Here is a 22,603-nt window from a genome sequence, read left to right as displayed (position 1 = left end):
CAATATCTGGTGGACTGGTCCTTTAAGCCCTTGTACACACGGTCGGACATTCCGACGGAAAATGTCAGATCGGACCGTGTTGTCAGATAATCCGACCGTGTGTGGGCTCCATCGGACTGTTTCTGTCAGAATATCCGACCGACAACGTTTTAGAGCTGGGCTATAAAATATTCCGACTTTGTCCGATGGTTTGTAGAGAATTCCGATCGGACAAAGTGCCACACATGCTCAGATCAAATTCCTACACCAAAACTATTGGCTACTAGCCTGAACGTAGTCCCGTCGTAACGAAATAACATCATCACGTTACGAGCGATCGGATTTTCCGACAACTTTGTCCGACCGTGTGTATGCAACACCAGTTTCAGACAAAATCTGACGGATTTTGTTGTCGGAATGTCCGACCCGCGTGTACAAGGGCTAAGAGGTACAGAACCTGTTGTGATATGTAAATTCATGAAATATAATTTTTTTTTTAACTTGTAGAAAATGAAAGCATTTAAGTGGCTTGGAAACTAAAATAAACATATTAAATAAAGAGCAGCAATCGATTGAGAATCATTTTATTACAAATAAATCAGGAAACACATTGCAAAAACCACGACAGATTGCCTTGCAGAGCATGCTTGGGCTTCTGCCTAGTGGGTAGCTGTAAGTGGCCAGTTTGTTCAGCTTTAAAATCGAATTGGACTACCAGACCATGGAAAGGTTACTATACAGAAAAACAAAAACTACTCGTCTTCCTCCACTGGGCGAAACTTCATCTCCGAGAACTTGAGCGAGTACTGAATGCCTCTGAACTGGGCCCAGGCAATCCCCCCTTTTTCCGCATGCTCCCCCTTAAGATAAAGTCCATTCAGAGAGGAGTCAAAACAGGCTTCGTGCCACCAGGGAGCAGTATAAAAAACAGCACAGTTTAACCTGCGGCTGCCATCATTGTCCCTATCCTTGGTAGAAAACTTTTGGTTTTTGTGGTAAGAGAGCGAGTCACCTAATGAAGTAACAAATAAGTGGTCAGTGTATTATCTGTTTACATTACAACTGTCCCAAAAAAGTACATCCAGTCAACAATTATTTTTCTTTTTTGAGTAGGGAAGGGTTAAATCCTATGCCATTTTTTTTTCTTTCCATTTGGGGAGAATCCGCCTCACTTTGAGACCCAGAGATCAAGATGATAAGAAATCTTTTTATTGAAAGGAAACCAGTAACAGAATGTTATGTCCCTTCGGCCCCTTTCACACTGGGGGCGCTTTGCAGGCACTACAAAACAGCACCTGCAAAGCGCCCTGAAACAACCGCTGCTGTCTCTCCAGTGTGAAAGCCCGAGGGCTTCCACACTGGTGCGGTGCACTTCAAAAAAGTCCCGCAAGCCGCATCTTTGGAGCGATGTATTCACCACTCCTAAAGCCCCCCTTCCCATAGAAAACAATGGGGCAGCGCTGCAAACCCGCCTGCAAAGCAACGCTGCAGCGGTGCTTTGTGGGTGGTTTTAACCCTTTTTCGGCCACTAGCGGGGTTTAAAACTGCCCCGCTAGCAGCCGAATAGCACCGCTAAAATGATGGTAGAGCGCCGCTAAATATAGCGCCGCTTTACCACCATCGCCTGCAACTTTTCCCATGCTATGTGCCTTTAAATCTGAGACCAACAGCCCATCTGTGTAATCCACATCGAAAGATCTTCTGCAGCTACCCCTGGGCTCATGATCTTGCACAATCAATCTCATATTTGTCAGTAGAAGGCTTGGTTCGAACTAGCCCACCTCCAAAGTCAGGTGACTTTCAGTGCAACTTTGGAATACGACTTTGATGTGACTTTTTACACTCTTGTGTCATTGAAGTCGTAGCAAAGTCAGACCAAAGTAGTGCAGGAACCTTTTCTAAAGTTGGACAGACTTGTGTAGTATCAGTTAAGACATCTCTCATGGGGCAAACATCGAATTTCACATGTCATCTGACTTGGGGTCTCACAAGTCGGATCCTATGTCGCATCAGTGTGAACCGCAGCCTCATAACACAGCCTCATAACACATACTCGTAGCAGGGGAGGATAAACGCTGACAACACACCTAGTGGTGCAGAGAAAAAAACAGCTTCAGTTAGAAACTTCATTCGCAATGCTGACAGGTTAAGGAAAGAGGAGACACACTCCTGCACTTATTGCTGTGCTCCACACCTGAGCCCACAGTATACAGACTTGTACAGACTTGTCTAACAACAATTCCTCTGACAGGGGATAAAAGTTACACATGCAACGTGTTACAGAGGTGGGTCCCCCTTTCTTATGTCTGGGTTCCCTATTTATGGCAGTGTTGTGGGATGCGCTGGCAATCTTGAGAAAGGGAGACCCACCCCTGAAACCTGTTGGACAAGTCTGTATGCTGTGGGCTCCCACGTGAAACACAGCCCTGAGTGTTGGAATGGACCTCCTTATTTCTTAGCCGGTTCTGTGTGTGTGGATTCCAACTGACGCTTATGTTTTCCCTGCACCACTGGCCATGATGTCAGCTTTCATCCCCTCCCCCCTATGAGACTGTGTAGAATGTGCATCCTTTCTACTGACAAATGTGAGTGCAATCTTCTTTGGCTTTCTTCAATTCAAGTGATTAGTTGAGCAAGATCAAGGGTGTCCCTCTTTTTTTTTTTCTATTGTTTTAAAGTCCCTGAAACAGATGGCCCCATTGGTAGATTTTACTTTACTTCCTTTTTCAATGACAACTGTAACATTTGAATTTATTATCTCTTATTCTCAGACAGCAATAACCTGACAGAAATGTTGGCCATTTGTACACTATAAGGAAACCTGTGCTGACATTAAAATACAATTGCTGACATTCTTCTGAAAATGCTAGTTGTTTGCCTGTATCTGACTTATGAGCCAATGACCTGGCATGCAGCAAGTGAAACCACAAGCAAAATGCAGTTCAATGACTCAGACTGTGCTGTAGCCAAAGGAATTGGTACGACAGCCAGAAAAATTGCATTTCCAGAATAAAGGGAACCCAAGCAGCTCTCTCAGCATAGATTACCTTTGAAGAGACTCATCAAAGCCTGTAGGTTACACACCAGTAACTGGGGGGGGGGGGGGGGGTCCATAGATAATACTGACTGTACATCAGTAGAGGATTCAGATCATTTGTTACATTTTCTAATCGTTAGTAGGCTCAGACTGATGATCATTTTAAACTATAATGAAGGAGCAGAATGAATAATGTTTCTTGAACAAATTTAATTCTAACTGGGAACGGGGTTTTAGTTCAGGAAAAAATCCTATAGCCGGTCTGGACAAAATTGAAAGAGATTTTGAACTAAATTACCGTAATTGACTCATTGATGGAAAGAATGCGTCGAGAAGCAATTTTGCAGAATTTTTGGAAGGCATATTCTATTTTAGCCTAAGCCTAAAAGTAAACGAATACAGCCATTGCATCTACAAATTGGTAAGCTGCCATATAACAAATGTTTGCTTTTGTGTTTAATATTGTATTAAAATTAACTTTTTTACATTTCTTCAGCTGCTTCCTTGTTTCTGGCCTAGACCGAAATTATGTCTCACATTCTATGAGTCTTCATGGGCTTTTTTTTTCCTTTCATCTGGAGGAAGGGAGGAGGTGCTGTCTCACTTAAGCACACCCTCTCATCCACATGCTTGACCTAAGGGTAGATGGATTCCAGAAAGTAAATGCTTTATGAATCATCTACCCTTTCTCAAGATGGCTGTGGCTAGAAATGCTGGGGGGGGGGGGGGGTTCTCCACAGAACAAAGCATTGAGGTATGTATGGACTGGAGGGTCAAGAATACATTCGTGGTCAAGAATATGTTTTACTTGCAGCTCCATTCAACATAAATAGAGGTGGTTTACCACCAGTGGGGAATATTTAGGTTTATCACTAATAGGTATTGCAATAATGCATTATGTGACCTAATGCTGAATAATTGACCAATTGACGTAAACAAGAGAAGGGATTTTACTAATGGCCACAATCTTACTGTAATGTGCTTCTGAAATACTGTATGTAGTGAGCATTTTATGAAAAATAGAATTATGTTTTTTTTGTCTCATAAATAGTTACCTGCAGTCCCCCCCGTGTACTTGCTCAGATGGAGGGCGTACTGCTCTGACTCCCCTCCGAGCGAGAACCTTTCATAGGTGGCATATGTGTGATTGTTGTCAAAATCCCCAAGATCTATACGGAGCTGGAAATTACCTGTAAGAAACAACATCTTTAAAATGATCTTCTTTCTTTCCTTTTCTCCCTCATTATCATTCTTTCACTCTCATCATTCTCTCATCATTCTTGTTCTCTCATCATTCTCTCATCATTCTTGTTCTCTCATCATTCTTTCTCTCTCATTGTTCTCTCATCATTCTTGTTCTCTCATCATTCTTGTTCTCTCATCATTCTTGTTCTCTCATCATTCTTGTTCTCTCATCATTCTTGTTCTCTCATCATTCTTTCTCTCTCATCATTCTCTCATCATTCTTGTTCTCTCATCATTCTTGTTCTCTCTCATTCTTGTTCTCTCATCATTCTTGTTCTCTCATCATTCTTGTTCTCTCTCATTCTTGTTCTCTCATCATTCTTGTTCTCTCTCATTCTTGTTCTCTCATCATTCTTGTTCTCTCATCATTCTTGTTCTCTCATCATTCTTGTTCTCTCATCATTCTTCTCTCTCATTCTTGTTCTCTCATCATTCTTGTTCTCTCATCATTCTTGTTCTCTCTCATTCTTGTTCTCTCTCATTCTTGTTCTCTCATCATTCTTGTACTCTCATCATTCTTGTTCTCTCATCATTCTTGTTCTCTCATCATTCTTGTTCTCTCTCATTCTTGTTCTCTCTCATTCTTGTTCTCTCATCATTCTTGTTCTCTCATCATTCTTGTTCTCTCTCATTCTTGTTCTCTCATCATTCTTGTTCTCTCATTCTTGTTCTCTCTCATTCTTGTTCTCTCATCATTCTTGTTCTCTCATCATTCTTGTTCTCTCATCATTCTTGTTCTCTCATCATTCTTGTTCTCTCATCATCCTTGTTCTCTCATCATTCTTGTTCTCTCATCATTCTTGTTCTCTCATCATTCTTGTTCTCTCATCATTCTTGTTCTCTCATCATTCTTGTTCTCTCATCATTCTTGTTCTCTCATCATTCTTGTTCTCTCATCATCCTTGTTCTCTCATCATTCTTGTTCTCTCATCATTCTTGTTCTCTCATCATTCTTGTTCTCTCATCATTCTTGTTCTCTCATCATCCTTGTTCTCTCATCATTCTTGTTCTCTCATCATTCTTGTTCTCTCATCATTCTTGTTCTCTCATCATTCTTGTTCTCTCATCATTCTTGTTCTCTCATCATTCTTGTTCTCTCTCATTCTTGTTCTCTCATCATTCTTGTTCTCTCTCATTTTTGTTCTCTCATCATTCTTGTACTCTCTCTCATTCTTGTACTCTCATCATTCTTGTTCTCTCATCATTCTTGTACTCTCATCATTCTTGTACTCCCTCTCATTCTTGTACTCTCATCATTCTCTCATCATTCTCTCTCTCATTCAATTCAATTCAGATAAGCTTTTCTGGCAGGACCAAATACATTTTAGCATGGCCAAAGCAGTTGACTCCTCTTCTCCCAGTAGGATTTTAAGTTTCCTTCTTTCTTCAATAGAATTGAAGTCTGGGATGAGAAACTCGAGTCGCTGCAACCACACGTCCCTCACTGATGATTACTTGGGGTACCGTAGCAGGAAGTGCTCCTCATCCTCCAGGACTCCCTAGTCACATTGATAGCACAGTCTACTTTCCCTGGCCTTGTAGGTCTGTCTGTGCCGTTCTAATCAGACTTTCAGTCTGTCGGCACTCAGTCCATACAGGCTCAGATTAAGCGTCTGTCTGTCTTTGGGGTTTTATAGCCCCTCCAGGTATGGCGCCAGTTTGTAGTCTCTTTGCGGTAAACTGGTAAAGCGGTGTCTTGGAGTTTGTTATTTCATTTCTCCGTTCTTCAACATATTTTTCTTTGGAGTCATTCAGTATGTTTTTTTATTTGAGATTTTGTCAGGCTGAATTGTTGGGAGTTTGGGATAGACAAGGCGCTGATGAGTTGTTGCAGGACGCACGGCGTGGGCTGCTGCTTATTGGTCAGTAGAGCTTTATGGTGGTTCTCTCTTTCATCCTCTCACTCACGATCGTTATCTCTCATTCTCTCTCATCGTTCTCTTCCATCATTGTTCTCTCTCATTCCCTCATTATCGTTCTCTCTCACTCATTATTATCATTCTTTTTATCTACCTATTTGCCGTAATTTACCATTAGCAGTTAAGGCGTGAATATTTTCATTTCCCAACCAGAATTCACTCCACTGATTTCCAAACCCTTTCTTATAGCTTTCAAAGTCACGGTTAAAGTCCACTGAGCCATCCCACCGCCTCTGGAATACCTAAAAAAATAATTGCATTGCTCATCTGATACATTGTGTCAGTACACAAATACACATCTTGTTCCAGTAACATAATACTGTCCTATAACTTACAATCCACCCCCCACCATCCGTCTCCATATCACACATAACTCTCAGAGGACTTCCGTCTGGATATATGTAATACCACCCCGTAAGGGTCAGTCCTAAGTCTATCAGATCCTTACAGTTCCTCGGACCTGCGGAGGAGACAGAATTAACATCTTACAAGTACATCTTATAGTTATTACATTTTATCAGTCCCGTCTTAAAGCGGTATTAAATCCAAAACCAAAAATTGCAGTTTATCAATAATTAGATGTGGTCGCTGCATTCATGTCCTTTATTAGGCTTTTCCCCTCTGTTTTTACCTGGTGGTCTGGCTTGTAACACATCTTTTGTATTAGCCCTTGTAGACACGGTCGGACATTCCGACGGAGAATGTCCAATCGGATCGTGTTGTCGGATAATCCTAACGCGTGTGGGCTCCTTCGGACTGTTTGCGTCGGAGTATCCGACCGACAAAGTTTTAGAGCTGGGCTGTAAAAATTTCCGACAGCATGATCCGATCGGACTTTGCCCGATCATGTGTAGAGAATTCCGATCGGACAAAGTGCCACGCATGCTCAGATCAAATTCCTAGACCAAAGCTATTGGCTACTAGCCTGAACGTAGTCCCGTCGTAACGAAATAACGTCATCACGTTCCCGAACGATCGGATTTTCCGACAACTTTGTCCAACCGTGTGTATGCAACACCAGTTTTGGACAAAATCCGTCAAACAAAATCCGATGGATTTGGTTGTCGGAATGTCTGACCGTGTGTACAAGGGCTTAGAGTGCCCCCACTCTAGATGAAGGAGAACAGTAAGCACCTTTAGACTGCAGCATTGTCATTCTAGGCTTAGGAAAGTGTAATGCCGCGTACACACGACCGGACCTTCCGGCAGACTAGGTCCAACACTCTTCCCGACAGACTTTCGGAGGTGTTCCGACAGACTTGGCCACACACAATCACACCAAAGTCCGACGGATTTAAACGTGATGATGTACGACCGGACTAGAATAAGGAAGTTCATAGCCAGTAGCCAATAGCTGCCCTAGCATCGGTTTTCGTCCGTTGGACTAGCATACAGACAAGCGGATTTCTCCATAGAAACTGGGTCCGGCGGAAAAAGTTAAAACATGTTCTATTTTCTAAAGTCTGTCAGATTTTTGGACAGCAAAGGTCCAATGGAGCCCACACAAGATCGAATTGTCAGACGGATTCATTCCATCGGACCTTTGCTCTAGAAAAAGTCCAGTCATGTGTACGCGGCATAAGATGTACTAGCAGATTTAGATACACTAAACAAATTGAAGCCAAACTCCAGGTCACGCGTTGACAGAAAACATTTTTTCTTCCTTTTTAGCATAAAGGTTTTATATCAATAGATAAAGAAAAGCTGATCATCATAAGCATCCCTGCCAGTGATAACTGGTTTGTCCCATCCCTGCCCCCTCCCTTCCCTGCTCTGGAAAATAGATTTTTTTTTTTTAAATAATAGACTTACAGGCCAGATCACTAGATAAAAAATAAGAAAGAAAGCCTAAAAAAGAAAACCACATCTAAGAATTGGTAAGCTTTTTAAATCAGGGGTCATCTATAATATATATATAATATAATATAATTTAAATACTCATTTGTCATTTGTTCATTTCAGCGTGATCAGCCAATTTGAAAAATAACATCGTGCTATCACTAATAGTATCCAAATATTGTTTCTAGACAAAGTTTATCTTCCCGATACATTTTTCCATTTTCCCCACTGAAATTTTCCTTCTCTCAAAGTGTCCCTTTTTAAAGCAATATTTTTACAAATATATTTTGTACAAAGATTTTATACAATTAAAAAAATATTTGTGATATTGTTGTTTGTTTGATTTTTCCAGAGCTCAGATCTAGGGGTTTTTTGGTTTAGTGACTATGGTGTCCAAAGGAAGTACAAATAAAAGTCTGCACAATTACCACTCTAACCTATTCAGAATGGGAGATTACCGCGGTCCAGGTCAGCGGGACCAGGGGGTGGGGGGGTGATTATGGTCCGATTTAAGTTCACCTTACAGATTTTTCTGTAAAGGTGAACTTATCCTTTAACCTAACTGTGAAATATATCCCTTAACATATTCCTAACATGGCTCTAACACAGCAGCTCTGTGCCCTTTTGTGCAGGCATTGTGTGTGGCGCTCTGAATGGTACATGTACAGTAAATATCCATCAAATTCATATCTGCAGTGTCCGTGTCCTGCCAAGGATACCAACCACGGCCACTGGAGGTGCTCACAGGGCTGGAGGAGAAGTCCCGGGACTCCTGTGGGTATAAGGCGGAAGTGATGTCAGCTAGGGGGCAGACTGCCGGACATCTCCCCCAGCTCTGTGAGCACCTCCAGCAGCTGTGGTTTGCTATCATCTGCGGCTGGGACAGGGACACTTCAGATATGGATTTGAATAGATATTTACTTTGTGAAATGTTATAACATTTTAATAAGCTGCCTATTGCGGCACTACATGGTGCTTCACTTTCTTTACACACACAGGAGTGGTGGGGGAAATCACATGCAATTCAGACAGAAATCGCACTGCATTCCTATTCAAATTGCAGATGATTCTTTGTAGTGCAATTTGCACCCATTCATTTTGTATGGACACAAATCGTACTGCAAAGTATCGGTTTCGGCATTTAGGGAAGGAATTGGGTGTCGGACCTATCACTTCCGGTTACGGCCGAAACCGGAAGTCCGCGTCTGCTGCATACTCTGCTGTTTATGTTAATGTAAGTGTGTATTTTATCCTTATTACAATAAAATGGCGAATTACTACACATGAGAGCCCTCTATATTCTTCTATTCTATACTGCCTGGATATCTTGGAGCTACTGGGAGGGCATGTAATATACAGCCATACAGTGAAACACTAACAGCGGTGGAGCAGTGTGACTGAATGAATAAGAAGCCAGCAGCTATCCTTATACACAGTGCCTATTTACCAGTTATTGGAGGTGAGAGGCTGGGGGAAATAGTTGGTGCACCCATTAAGCACTGAAGTTTGCAGTGGATTGCCACTTTTTGGGAATTGATCGTTACACCTTTTTGCATGAACTTTATTTTTGCAAATTTACCAACCATTAGTGCACGTTATTTTATGGACAATCACGTGTTTATATTGATTATTTAAACTATCACCGGATTTTTTGTATATGAACTTTCACCCTATATATATATATATATATATATATATATATTTTTTTTTTTGTACGTTTGGTTTTGGAACACTAATGCAGATTAATTTTATTTAATCACTTGATTATTTCACGGATTTCAATTTATCATTTCTTCACATATATTGGTTGCACGTTTATTTGGATTATTTATACTGATATATGTTATATATTATCTATGTTGCATATAGTGGATATTATCTGATTCACGTTATATATTTTTTATTTCTTTGGGAGTATCATTTATTATATATGGTTTAGCACTTTTAGGTAGCGCCGCATTTTTTTCAATTTCTATACTCAATTTTGGTGCTGAGATCACCGTTTTTATGCTGGCTGCTTCCTGTGTACATTATTTGTGTATTTAGTCTTCCTATGACATAGTAGGTGGAGCGCACTAGTTTTTCCTTTTATACATTTTTTTTATTATTTTTTTTTTATTATTTTTTCCTCAGTTTGTTCTTCTACATATTTTTGATTTAAAAAAAAATCGCAATAGGTGTATATTGATTGGATTGCGCAAAAGTTATAGCGTCCACAAAATAGGGGATAGATTTATGGCATTTTTATTATAATTTTTTTTTACCAGTAATGGCGGCGATCTGCAATTTTTATTCGGACTGTGATATTGCGGCGGACAAATTGGACACTTTTGACAAATTTTTGGGACCATTGACAATTATACCATATATTATAAAAATGCACTGATTACTGTATAAATGTCACTGGCAGGGAAAGGGTTAACTCTAGGGAGCGATCAAAGGGTTAACTGTGTTCCCTCACTGTGATGTAACTGTAGGGGGGTTGGTCCTGTCTAGGAGGAGAGAGAGATCGGTGTTCATATTTAGTATGAACACACGATCTGTCTCTACTCCCCTGAAAGAACCAAGATTTGTGTATGTGCACACACAGATCCCAGTTCTCGCTCTGTCACGAGCGATTGCGGGTGCCCTGCGGTCATCGCGCTGCAAGGGGCACACGCCCCCCCCCCCCTAGTGATCAAAAGGAAAAGCGTTGTACGCCAAGCCAACCTGCCGCAGTAAAACTGCGGTGGCTGGTCCTTAAGTGGTTATGTTGCCATTTTATAACTAAAGGAAAACAATACATATCTCTGCTATACATGGCGTGTTAGTTGCGTGATCTCCTTCTCCAAGGCTCAGCATACAAATGTTTTTTTTTTTTCTTACCATCAGCGGGATCTCCTCTTTCACCTATGAGAGTTTAGAAAAAAGATTTTCAAATGTGTGCAAGAAGTTATTCAAATAATGCTAAATATTAATTTTAGATTTGTCATTCACCAAGTCAAATTGTCACATTGCAAAGCAAAGGCACTACATAAAAGCACCTGAATCCAGCCTGCTCCCTGTGAAGAAAAGTTAATATTTACCTGTCATGCTGCTGTTTTTATGTTGTAATGCTATATTGAATGAAAAATGCTTTGCGTTCAACACACTTCCAGATTTGTTTGGATGCCTTGTTCCCCTTTGCATGCTGTGGTTCCATCTGTTGACCCCTACATCACTCGCCTCTACATCATTACTGTGCCCTGACATAGGGGCTGACAGATGGAACTACAGTGTGGAAAAAGGCCTTGAGCATTGGACACTCCCAGATATTTGTTGGATATAAAAGATTTTTCAGTCAGCATAGGGGGATAAGACAGGGAAGATCAGCATCATAGGGGGATAAGACAGGGAAGATCAGCATCATAGGGGGATAAGACAGGGAAGATCAGCATCATAGGGGGATAAGACAGGGAAGATCAGCATCATAGGGGGATAAGACAGGGAAGATCAGCATCATAGGGCGATAAGACAGGGAAGATCAGCATCATAGGGGGATAAGACATGGAAGATCAGCATCATAGGGCGATAAGACAGGGAAGATCAGCATCATAGGGCGATAAGACAGGGAAGATCAGCATCATAGGGCGATAAGACAGGGAAGATCAGCATCATAGGGCGATAAGACAGGGAAGATCAGCATCATAGGGCGATAAGACAGGGAAGATCAGCATCATAGGGGGATAAGACAGGGAAGATCAGCTTCATAGGGGGATAAGACAGGGAAGATCAGCATCATAAGGGGATAAGACAGCGAAGATCAGCATCATAGGGGGATAAGACAGGGAAGATCAGCATCATAGGGGGATAAGACAGGGAAGATCAGCATCATAGGGGGATAAGACAGCAAATATCAGCATCATAGGGGGATAAGACAGCGAAGATAGACAGCATCATAGGCTATTAAGGCTCAGCCTGATGCAGCAGTAAATGTGTCAGAGGAAAAAAAAACATGTCACCAAAATCTTAAATGCCACCTTTGCTCTTGTGTCCCTCCATAGTTTTTTGCAAAATACAAATGGAGGCTTTTTTTTAAAAACAAACCCTCCTGCGCTGGACGTTGGAGGACGCCAATGCCGTGCTAAACCCTGCCCCCACTGTGGGCTGGCTTTCTGGGGACGCTGATGCTTACTGCATAAGTGGATAAGGGGCCATACTAAGCAAAATTGCTTACTATTTAGCCCTGCCCTGGTTGGGCTCAGTTGCTGGATACCAACCACTGTCTCTGATTGATGAAGACTTTCAAACAGCCTTGGGCTATGTTCTAGGCTATCCTAAAGCCCTTTCTACTATAAATTTGCTTCAATACTTTCAGCGTTCCCAATACAAATTTTTTACACCAACCCTTGATTGCCACTATGGGTGGGACCTAAGGCTTGGCTGTTCCATTCTCCTCTCCCGTTTGTGGGAGGGCTCCACCAACTGTGGGCCTGTGGATGAGCCAGGGCTGCTATTCATTCCCCTTTGGGTCAAAGAATTTATTCCCCTGAAGAAGCCATGGTTATGGCGAAACATGTCGGGATTCTCTTGACCAACAACCTAAACTGAATGGAGTGAACTTTTATCTATGTATTGTGGTATCTTTTGTAAAAACATCTGGTATTACACAGAATATTTTATTCTAAAAAAATGTGTTTTTTCAATAAAGCATTGTTGTATTAAAAAAAACTTTCTATGCATAATATTTAAACTTTTGAGACATTGGTAATTCTATGACACAATTCTATGCCTAAATTGGCACCATAATAATCCCACCCTCCCTACATCCACACCCTTTATCTGTAACTAAGGATGAGGTGCCCCACCCATTAAACTTTCTCGCCAAAACGTTCCTTTTCAAACCTGCCCCCACTGTGTTTACACACACAAGTCCTTGTACACGCAATTGCACGTGGCCGGCGGCAATCGTGGCCGCAGGCCACACGCATCGGGTCCCCCACCATGCAGCGGGTAGACTTGCGCCCCTCTGGTGCCTCTTAAAGGAACCCCGTGCCCGTATGGGGTTTCGCGCTGGGGAGCCATTCTGCCCCCCCCCTCCCATAAAAAGACGTGAGCCAGTCGGGAACCAGTTTTTGGTTTCAATCACTGTGGCGCCACTGGGAAGAGGATTTATTCCATCCTATATGTTGATCAATAACATGCCGTTTCAATGAAGATTTTCCTGCAATAATTGGGACAACTAAGCGCAGCTTCTCTTGTTTTCTATCTATTATTGAGTGTATCTCACTTCAAGCTGCTGCTTTGTTTATATTATTTATTTATGCTGGTACACTAGCGCATTGTTTTTTTTGCCTAATACACGTTGTAATAAACTCCTTCACTCTCTCTACAATCACTTCTTGTAGGTTCTCAACCCACTGAGCTCCCAGTCTCTCTCACTAGACTTGCTAATTTACTGCCACTGAATCCTTTGAGCTCCTCCAATCTTCACTTAAGTATCTTCCTCAAGCGCCACCCCCCGCCAGGGTCGTCTTTAAGGCTGGACACGCGGTCAGATATTCCGATGGACAATGTCCGATAGGACCGTGTCGTCGGATAATCCGACAGTGTGCGGGCTCCATCGGACTATTTCCATCGGAGTATCCGACGGACCAAGTTTTCCAACTTGTCTATAACATTTTCTGACAACATGCTCCGATCGGATCTGTCCGGCTCTGATCTGTCCGATCATGTGTAGAGAATTTCCGATCGGACAAAGTGCCACGCGTGCTCAGATCAAATTCCTAGACCAAAGCTATTGGCTACTAGCGTGAACGTAGTCCCATCCTAACGAAATAACGTCATCACGTTAACTTTGTCCGACCATGAGTATGCAACAGTTTCGGACAAAATCCGTCGGACAAAATCCGACGGATTTGGTTGTCGAAATGTCCGACCGTGTGTACAAGGGCTTAGACAGTTAGCATAAGAACAGATATTTCTCATTGGAAGATTTTCCCCCTTACTTCCCGTTACCTTGACAACTTAAAAAAATTGGATTTCCCATAATTTTTTTGCGCTGGAGACAACAGTCATCAAAACAAGAGGGGTGAATCTGCAGAGGCAGCGTCGAAAACTGGAAGAGTAAACTGTTCTAGCCTTGATCAGGGGTTCTAGCCTTTCCCTGCGTTATCCAAACAAAAAATGCAGAATTTTTCAGGTTCAAAACTGTTTAGCTGTGACAATGTGATGGGGGAGGTGCGTCTGGGCAAGAACAGAATAGGGGTCCACTAATATTGATCCCAAACAGATTGTATGTGATACATGGCTTATCACCTTTCTCTCCTGGTGGTCCGCCATCGCCCGCTTCTCCTGCTGGAAGGGGAAAATAAACAAAAAAATGAAGGGCATAAAATATATTTATTTTAGTCACAACAAAACTCAGAATCAAGGCATATTAAGTAATGGAATACAAAGTACAACAACTCCTTACAACCAATCAGGTTGTAGTTGGCCATTGTCAAATGAAAAAAAACAAACATATTTGATTGTATTAACTTAACAGTCGCTGTACTTTGCATTGCAGGGATTTTAAAGTGTATTTTTGCAGTTTTGGGGTTTAAATTTGTTACATGTTTTCATTTACGCAGCATATATTAAAGAAAATAAATTACAAAATTGCTTACGGTTTTTGGTGATCTGTTCTGGAAATTTAAGCTCTATAAAATCCTACTAGTTTTACTTTTTTTTGAGAAGGCTGGACAGCTGTATTTGACATAATTAACCCTGTCTGTACTGTGCAGGCAGATCAGTTGTAAACTAGATTGGAACCGTGTCTTTCCTGCAGGGGCGTCGGGAGGGGTTGGCTAGGGGGGGCTGAAGCCCCGAATGTGACCCCATAAAGCCCCGAGTGTCAGCTCTGCAGGGTTTCCATTGCTGGCCCCGAGCGCCGCTGAGTGTGGCCGAGTGCCAGAGCAGGTCCCGCCTTCTGGAGCCTGCACGTCTATGATGGACATCGCACTGGTCCAATGCCGAGACCGCGGGACATGTGACGTCCATCATAGGCACTGTTGGCTCCAGAAGGCGGGAATTACAAAGCGACTGCCGCGCCACATCCCCGATTGGCGCTCGGGCGAGCCGCTCCTCCTCAGCTCCTCCTCTGAGGACTGGCTGCTGTGACACCGCACACCACGGCTGAGACAGGTCAGTGTGTGTTAATGTCAGTGTAGGTAGGTCAGTGTATGGTAATGTCACTGTAGGTAGGTCAGTGTGTGTGTGTGTGTGTGTAGGTCAGGCAAGTCAGTGTAGGTAGGTCACTACCGTTAGTGTATGTAGGTTAGTGTATGTATATGTCCAATGTATGTAGGTCAGGCAGGTGAGTGTAGGGGGGGGTCACTATCATCAGTGTAGGTAGGTCAGGCAGGTAGGTCACTACCGTCAGTGTAGGTAGATTAGTGTATGTAAGTCACTACCGTCAGTGTCACGGCCCAGCCAAAAAAAACCTGCGTCGCGTACAACAGCCCCCCCCCCCCCCCCCCCGTTTACGGCCTTGGACCCTGGACTGAAACCCATGGTCCTTTTGCCACCTAGCAACGACCCTGCTTTCCTGTATGCTAATGAGAGGAGACTCAGACTATCCTCTGACATTGTTCAAAAATTCAGCCATGAGGCCTTCTTTTTAGAAACATTTAATGCTAATATATATTTATTTAATTTTTGGTATTCTGCATGGATGGGAACACATAACGGATATGTAGCGGGTTTTCTCAAGTTTGACAGCAAAAGTGGAAATACACTCACTTGAGGGCCTATGTAGTATCAGAGATTGGTTGTAGTTCACATACTCGTTCTTATTGGAGCACTTGTAATACCCAGAAAGCACATGGAGCCTTAGATCACATTTCTGTGCTGCTGCGGTACTAGGATGACCACATTTCCAAACTGCCATTTAGGGACACCCCCCCCCCCCCCTTCTTAAAAATCAGCTTTTGCTGTAACGAATCACAGCACAGCTGGGGCGGCGGGTGCACGCTTTACACAGAAGCACTGATCACGGCCCTCAAAAAAGGACAACACATTTCCACTTTACTCACTGACAGTACTTGTTCTGGCCAGCCAAGACCCATTTTATCTTGTTCCAACGCTGGCTCTACAGTGATTACATGCAAGAAGCAGGATTTATGATTTCTCCAATGAAAAGCAGGTGCCAAATGTGTCATGTTATTACGTAGCTGGTGCCAAACATGACACAGAGGGAGTTATTTACTAAAGGAAAATCCACTTTGCACTGCAAGTGGGCCGGGGTCAGTATGGCGGTGGACGTGGTCAGTAGGGCGGTGGAGGCAACCAGTTTTCCGTACTATGGCTGCCAGCTCCGCCTCCCAGCTCCACCTCCCGACTCCGGCTCTGGCTCACAAGTAGAGACAAAACTGACAGGGGAGCCACACGGGCCCCCCGCAGCCTGGGGCCGAGTTGCGATTGTGACTCTTGCACCCTCTATAGCTACTCCCCTGCTTCCAAGTGCACTTTCAGTGCAAAGTGGATTTTCCTTTAGTAAATAAACCCCATTATTTTAAAGCTGGTACCAAACAAGTCATGTTGATCCACCCTTAGGCCCCTTTCACACTGGGGCGGTTTTCAGGCGCTACAGCGCTAAAAATAGCACCTGAAAAAAACAGCCCCTTTCACTCCAGTGTGAAAGCCGGAGGGCTTTCACACTGGATCGGTGCGCTGGCAGGACGGTGAAAAAAGTCCTGCTAGCCGCATCTTTGGAGTGGTGAAAGGAGCGGTGTATTCACCGCTCCTAAACCGCTCCTACCCATTGAAATCAATGGGGCAGCGCGGCTATACCGCCGACAAAGCGTCTGCAAGGCGGCGCTGCAGCGGAGCTTTGCGGGCGGTTTTAACCTTTTTTTGGCCGCTAGCGGGGGTTAAAACCACCCCGCTACGGGCCGCAGACCGCCGCTAAAACGACGGTAAAGCGCCGCTAAAAATAGCGGCGCTTTACCGCCGACGGCTGCACCGCCCCAGTGTGAAAGGGGCCTTAGTATCAAAGGTGACATCCTGAGCAATAGTCGGTATCACATATTACACCAGATAGTTGAACGTCTGGTGCCAAACCCAACAATCTTAACCATAAGTGCTGCTGAATGTATTGTAAACCCTTAGAATTTATTTTCTTCCATATACTGCATGTGGATGACAATTTTGTTCTTTTTGATAGGAATTTTTAAGTACCACAACGTACCAGTAGTCCCAGGAGGTCCAACTTCTCCGACAAAACCTTTTTCCCCCACATCTCCTGCAGAAATAGAAGAATTGTTAAAGGTATGAAAAGCATTTAGAGTCATTCTTTGTACAACCAAATACATCTATTTGCATTTAGAAGCAGACATCGCTGACTAAACAACATTTTTATTGCTTTCCTTTTAGTAGTGGTCACTGTAATAGTACAGTGTAAGAATCGTCAACCACTACCACCATTATGAAGGCTTGTCAATGTACTTGTTGGATTTTCTTATTAAATACACCAAGTAGAATGGCACAAGGCAAATGAGTTTCGCCCGCAACTAGAACCAGAGTCAGGAGTGGGGCAATACAACTGGTGAAAGTGAAGGGCTTCTTTATTGAGGGATAGCATGTATTTTCACTTACCTGGTTCACCTGTTGGGCCTATGCTTCCGGTCAACCCAGGAGGTCCTTTAAATAGAAAAAGTATGTCATTTGTTTGCTTTAGGACTTTAGTTATTTTTAAGGAACCCTGTCACCGACTTTCAATTTTGGAAGTTGAACCCATTGCATCTGTAGAAGATAATAAATACTTACAGGATTCACCATTGTTTCATTATTTTTGGCTGTATTTGTGATGCTCTAGGCAAGGTAAATATAGCCGGCATCTGATGCTTCTAGAAATATTCCTGTTAGCACCTAGCTCTCCTGCGTGCTTGCTCCCACCATTAGCCTCAACTCTGTCAAATGATAGCAGGCTGCTATCCTGTGAGCTGCAAATGAAAACAAGTTAAAGGACAGCAGCTGGACCCTTTTGTCATGGTTATGCAGTGTTCTTCCTCTGGTTGCTTACCTCCCCTCATGTGTTCTGACTAAGAGGCCAGCCACTTCCACTCTCCTCTAAGCCGGGCTCCACCCCAGGCCCTATCAGGAAACCCTATATTAACCTGTGCACCGCAAGCCAGCGGTGCTGATCAACCATTGTGTATTTATTGTGTGTTTGGCTTCCTGTTTCCTGCTTGCCGTGTGCTCTACGTTTGTCTCTGTTACCGACCTTGGCGTGTTCTCTGCGCTTCCTGTCTGCTTGCGACCTTGACCTTTTGGCATGTCCCTGACCATCCCTGTCTGCCTGTGACCCTGAACCTTTGGCGTGTACTCTGTTGTTCCTGTCTGCTAGTTGCTCTGACATCTGCCATATCCCCTTACTATCCTTGTTGGTCCAGCCTGCTGCTTCCTTCTCCTGTAGTCTATTGTGAGCGTGAGCTGTGAGACCCTGGGGGCCGCGACCTGGAGCCAGACTGCAGCAAAGTCCATCCTCACCACTGGAGGCTCTGGCGGACACCCGCTGGCTCTTAGACTCCGCGCCCTGGGGAATCTATGCTCCAGCTCCCATTGGGATCTGTGTTAGTGATCCTGTAGACCTGTGTCCTGAATATCCCTGGGTACAATCCGCAGCAGTCAGTCCTAAGGTCCACTACCTAGCGGTGCACTTCCATCTCCTACGGAGTGCATCTGTCACCTGGTCTCGGGTGACCAGACACCTTTCTTATCATTGTGTGGAGCTCCCTGGACTGCAGCAGCAGTCACATCTACAGTGCCTTGAAAAAGTATTCACACCAATTGAAATTTTCCACATTTTGTCATGTTACAACCAAAAACGTAAATTTATAACTTGCAGGGCACTTGTAGTGCAGAGTGGATTTGTCTTTAGTAAATCAACCCCATTGAGTGTGTTCGCTGTGTTCAGTTAGAAAAGGAAGGTGCTTGTAAATTACGGTACATATTTACTAGCCCCTTCTGCCACTTTCTATACTGAAACATTCCCTGCACCAGCTGGGGAGAAAGGAGAGGTGGGAAGCCAGCAGCACTGAAGAGCAGAGGGCAAATACGGGGGGCGTCTGGGCAGTAGGGGGAATTGGCACCACACGTAGTGGTTAGAGTGTACCCAGACACACCTGACACACCTCCTGCTCAAGCCTATGTATACAACCAATACTTTTAGAGAAATATTTTCTGTTGTGGCCTAAAAGTCTGTGGATAGATGGAATAGGCTACTTTTATCAATATAAAACTTGGGAAAAGCAATATGAACATATAATTTTTGTTGTACCATTCACATAAGAAATCCACAGCTCTCCAACACTAACCAAAAAACTGAGATATCAGCTGTGAGTAGACTTTAAATCAGACTTTAAATGTTCCGATCAGGCCCACCGCAGGACCAAGGTCCTGAAGAAGTTGTTACCACTAGCTCTATAGTAATAAAACAGAACCTATTTCTCCTCGATCTCCAGGCTTTCCATCAGGTCCTTTAAGTCCTTCAGTCCCAGGACATCCACGGAGCAGGTCCAAACTGCTTTTCCATCTCTCAGTAATTACATTTACATCTACAAGGGGCAAAAAAAGATGGATAACATATTGTGACTATATATTTGTGCATCTGGCTTACGGTTTATCAATTCTATTGAAAAATATTACAGACTGTTTGTTTCTAACCAGAAATGATTAGCAAAACAAAATACATGAGATGTGAATCGAAATATAATTTTACAGTTCTCATATCACTGAATAGATGCATGCATTTTCCTTGGAAATCATATGCATATCTTTAGCTTTGTGATATATGAACATTTTTTTTTTTTCAAGTGTGTGTAAACTGCAAATGGGTGACATTTAATTTGCTAAAACACTGTGTATCAATTACAACTGCCATTGCTTTTTATAAAAAAAATTAAAAATCCTTTCTTGCATACCAGCACTGCTGATCTCCGGTAGCCTCTCCCCAGTCCCTTCCTATTTACATACCGTACATGTAACTGCTCCATGTCACTTCCAGTGGCGACAGTTTTTTTTTTTTGTTTTTTTTTTTTGGTTGTGGGCGTCGGGCAGCGGCTGGGTTGCAGGCTCCTATGGGAGGCGGGCAGCGAGTCGGTTGCAGGCTCCTATGGGCAGCAGGCAGAGGCTCCTGTCGTCTCTTCCCTTTTTCACAGTGTCCTTTATAGTCGTTTCTAGGCAGTTGAGTTTAGAGGCATTTTTTTGTAACACAAAAAATATGCGTTCAGAAGCTGAGTTTACAGGCATTTCAAGCGCCAAATGTGGTAACTTGCGTTTAGCCGTGTTTCGTTTACATATTTTAAGTTTTTCATTTTTGGCTATTTGGAAAATATATATATATATTTAAAAAAAAAAACACTTCTAAATGCAAACGCGGCAAAACGCCGCTAAAGGTAATAAGTAAACGCGACACGTTGGTTACTATCTGTAACGTCAAATCGTTCAGGAGAGGTTGTAAAAATGTCCCGTGTACATGAAGCCTAAAATTAAAAAAGGAAATAAACACTGACAGGTGGGATTTTTGCCTGTCAGTGTTTGTCCGCATTTGTGTACACTGAGCTGTGCATACACAGCTCAGCGTACATTTTCAGCATGCCTCTATGCCGTCACAATGTGACTTCCCTGCATGGGAGTGATGTCATTGTCCAGCCAAACAACTAGGAGAAGGTGGCAGCATCCATGACAGCTGTGCTAGAGGAGTTCACTGGCCAGGTAAATCTGCCATAATGTGCCAATATGCAGCACATACTAGAATATTATGGTCAATTGCTTCTGGGGCACAGTTTAATTCTTTGCTTTTTCTTTCTTTTTTATTTTTTTTTGCTTTAAAAACATATTTTATATATATATAGTAAAGGACTAGCATCAAATGCAGATAGGAAGTCTGAGTACCAGGAGTCAGGAGGGCTCCACGGTGGAGCCAGTGCAGCAAGAGGCTGCTAACTATATGCACCAAGGTGGATGGTGAAACAGTCTGTATGAGACAGACAAAGGCCTGGAGTGTAGGGCCACAGCAGCAGTGCTGCAAGTGAGAGATAACTAGGCTGAATGTCATTTTTTTGTTGATGGGGAAAAAAGAATGCTTTTAATAAAAATGGGCAAACAAAGCCCTTAAAAAGTAGAACCAGCGAGTCCTTCAAGCTCTACATTTGATGTTAGTCCTTTACAATATCAGCCTAGTTGTCTCTCACTTGCAGCACTGCTGCTCTGGCCTTACACTCCAGCCCCTTGTCTGTCTCGTACAGACTGTTTCACCATCCACCTTGGTGCATATAGTTAGCAGCCTCTTGCTGCACTGGCTCCACCATGGAGCCCTCCTGACTCCTGGTACTCAGACTTCCTATCTGCCGGGGGGGGGAGCCCAGAACCATGGTCAGGTTACTAATAAAAGCCCAGCACACACCTGACCAATCAGTATGCTGGCTGTTTTCAAAATCAGGACCCAGGACTAGGGATTCCATCCCACCCGGATCTCTCGGAAATCCCCGGGCTCCAGGTCCCAAAGTGGACCTTTCTAAGAAAGGAGGAAACTGAAAAGCCAGTTTCCTTTTCATGTTACAAGCTCCCCTCAACCCGTCTGGTTGAGAATTCTGGGTCACACTATATATGTAACTGTTATGAACTTCTGTACTCCCACAATGATCTGTGGCAGTTAAGCATTGAAAATAATAGGATTTACTGACCTGAGCAGGCTTCAACTGTCAGACAAAACGCGATGGTGATCCAGAGGACCCACAGTGTGATCTGGTGTGACCGCCTCATAACCCTGCCTGGCTGGGATCTAATTCTGAAACTGAAGTCGTCCAGTAACTATTACCACAGACAGTCGGCTCCTGACTAGGAGTGAGAGGTCACTGGCTCCCTGACCAAAACACAATGAGTGCATAATGATATAGCAATATTTACTTGGTATTTACTGGTATCTAACTCTTCCCTAAACAAATACCAGTGAATCTGTGTTGCAATGTAGCTTACCTTCAAGGGAAATTGAAGTGTTTTTTTCAGCAAGCACATACATTCATTACATTTACGTTTAACATTTGCTGGAAGATGTTCAGATGTCATGATTTTTTCTCATATTTGTACAATGGTGCTCACTAAGTTCTTGCTGCTGTCACCTTCTCAGCTAGAAAATGTTTGCACAGAACAAATCATTTACTTGGAATTGTGGCTCACCATCATGTACAATGTCCTTGCTGAGAGAACAAATAGATCTGTTGATAGCATGTGTGTATTGAGGTTTAGAGCACAATTAGACTAGATGCCCCCCCCCCCCCCCATCACTAGTGGGACGCCGCTTTGCTGGTGCCAGCTGTTCACCTCCACACTGGGGCTGGATTCACACCTGGGCATTTTTAGTGCTTTTTGCATTTTGCAGATTTGTTTGCAGAACTGTTGCATACACACGGTCGGACAAAGTTGTCGGAAAATCCGATCGTTCAGAACGTGATGACGTAATTTGGTTACGACGGGACTACGTTCAGGCTAGTAGCCAATAGCTTTGGTGTAGGAATTTGATCTGAGCATGCGTGGCACTTTGTCCGATCGGAATTCTCTACACATGATCGGAGTATGTCCGATC

General features: G+C 43.3%; 1 protein-coding gene across 1 annotated transcript; it reads right to left on the bottom strand.

Annotated features, from left to right (window-relative positions):
• Positions 1–547: 547 nt before the first annotated feature.
• On the bottom strand, positions 548–21,889 carry LOC143986513 (ficolin-1-A-like). Its single transcript, XM_077484865.1, has 10 exons — positions 21,705–21,889; positions 19,461–19,574; positions 17,614–17,658; positions 17,207–17,260; positions 14,296–14,334; positions 10,885–10,908; positions 6,516–6,640; positions 6,293–6,422; positions 4,072–4,206; positions 548–991 (listed from the first exon to the last, which is right to left on the bottom strand). Exons 1-10 carry the CDS (start codon positions 21,781–21,783, stop codon positions 732–734), a joined length of 1,005 nt encoding a protein of 334 aa, XP_077340991.1. The 5' UTR covers positions 21,784–21,889; the 3' UTR covers positions 548–731.
• Positions 21,890–22,603: the final 714 nt, after the last annotated feature.

Source organism: Lithobates pipiens, unplaced genomic scaffold, assembly GCF_037356315.1.
Source record: "Lithobates pipiens isolate NorthernLeopardFrog02 unplaced genomic scaffold, aLitPip1_a1.2 Scaffold_166, whole genome shotgun sequence".
NCBI classification, from domain to species: Eukaryota; Metazoa; Chordata; class Amphibia; order Anura; family Ranidae; genus Lithobates; species Lithobates pipiens.
Note: the sequence above shows the minus strand (reverse complement) of the source record. Positions and strands in the feature narration are given on the sequence as shown.

Coding starts and splice junctions, on each gene's coding strand:
- LOC143986513 (XM_077484865.1), bottom strand. CDS start 21,783: ATGAGGCGGTCACACCAGATCACACTGTGGGTCCTCTGGATCACCATC. Junction 17,659..19,460: donor TGGAGATCGAGGAGAAATAG/GTTCTGTTTTAT, acceptor TTCTATTTAAAG/GACCTCCTGGGTTGACCGGA. Junction 992..4,071: donor GTACACGGGGGGGACTGCAG/GTAACTATTTAT, acceptor TTACTTCATTAG/GTGACTCGCTCTCTTACCAC.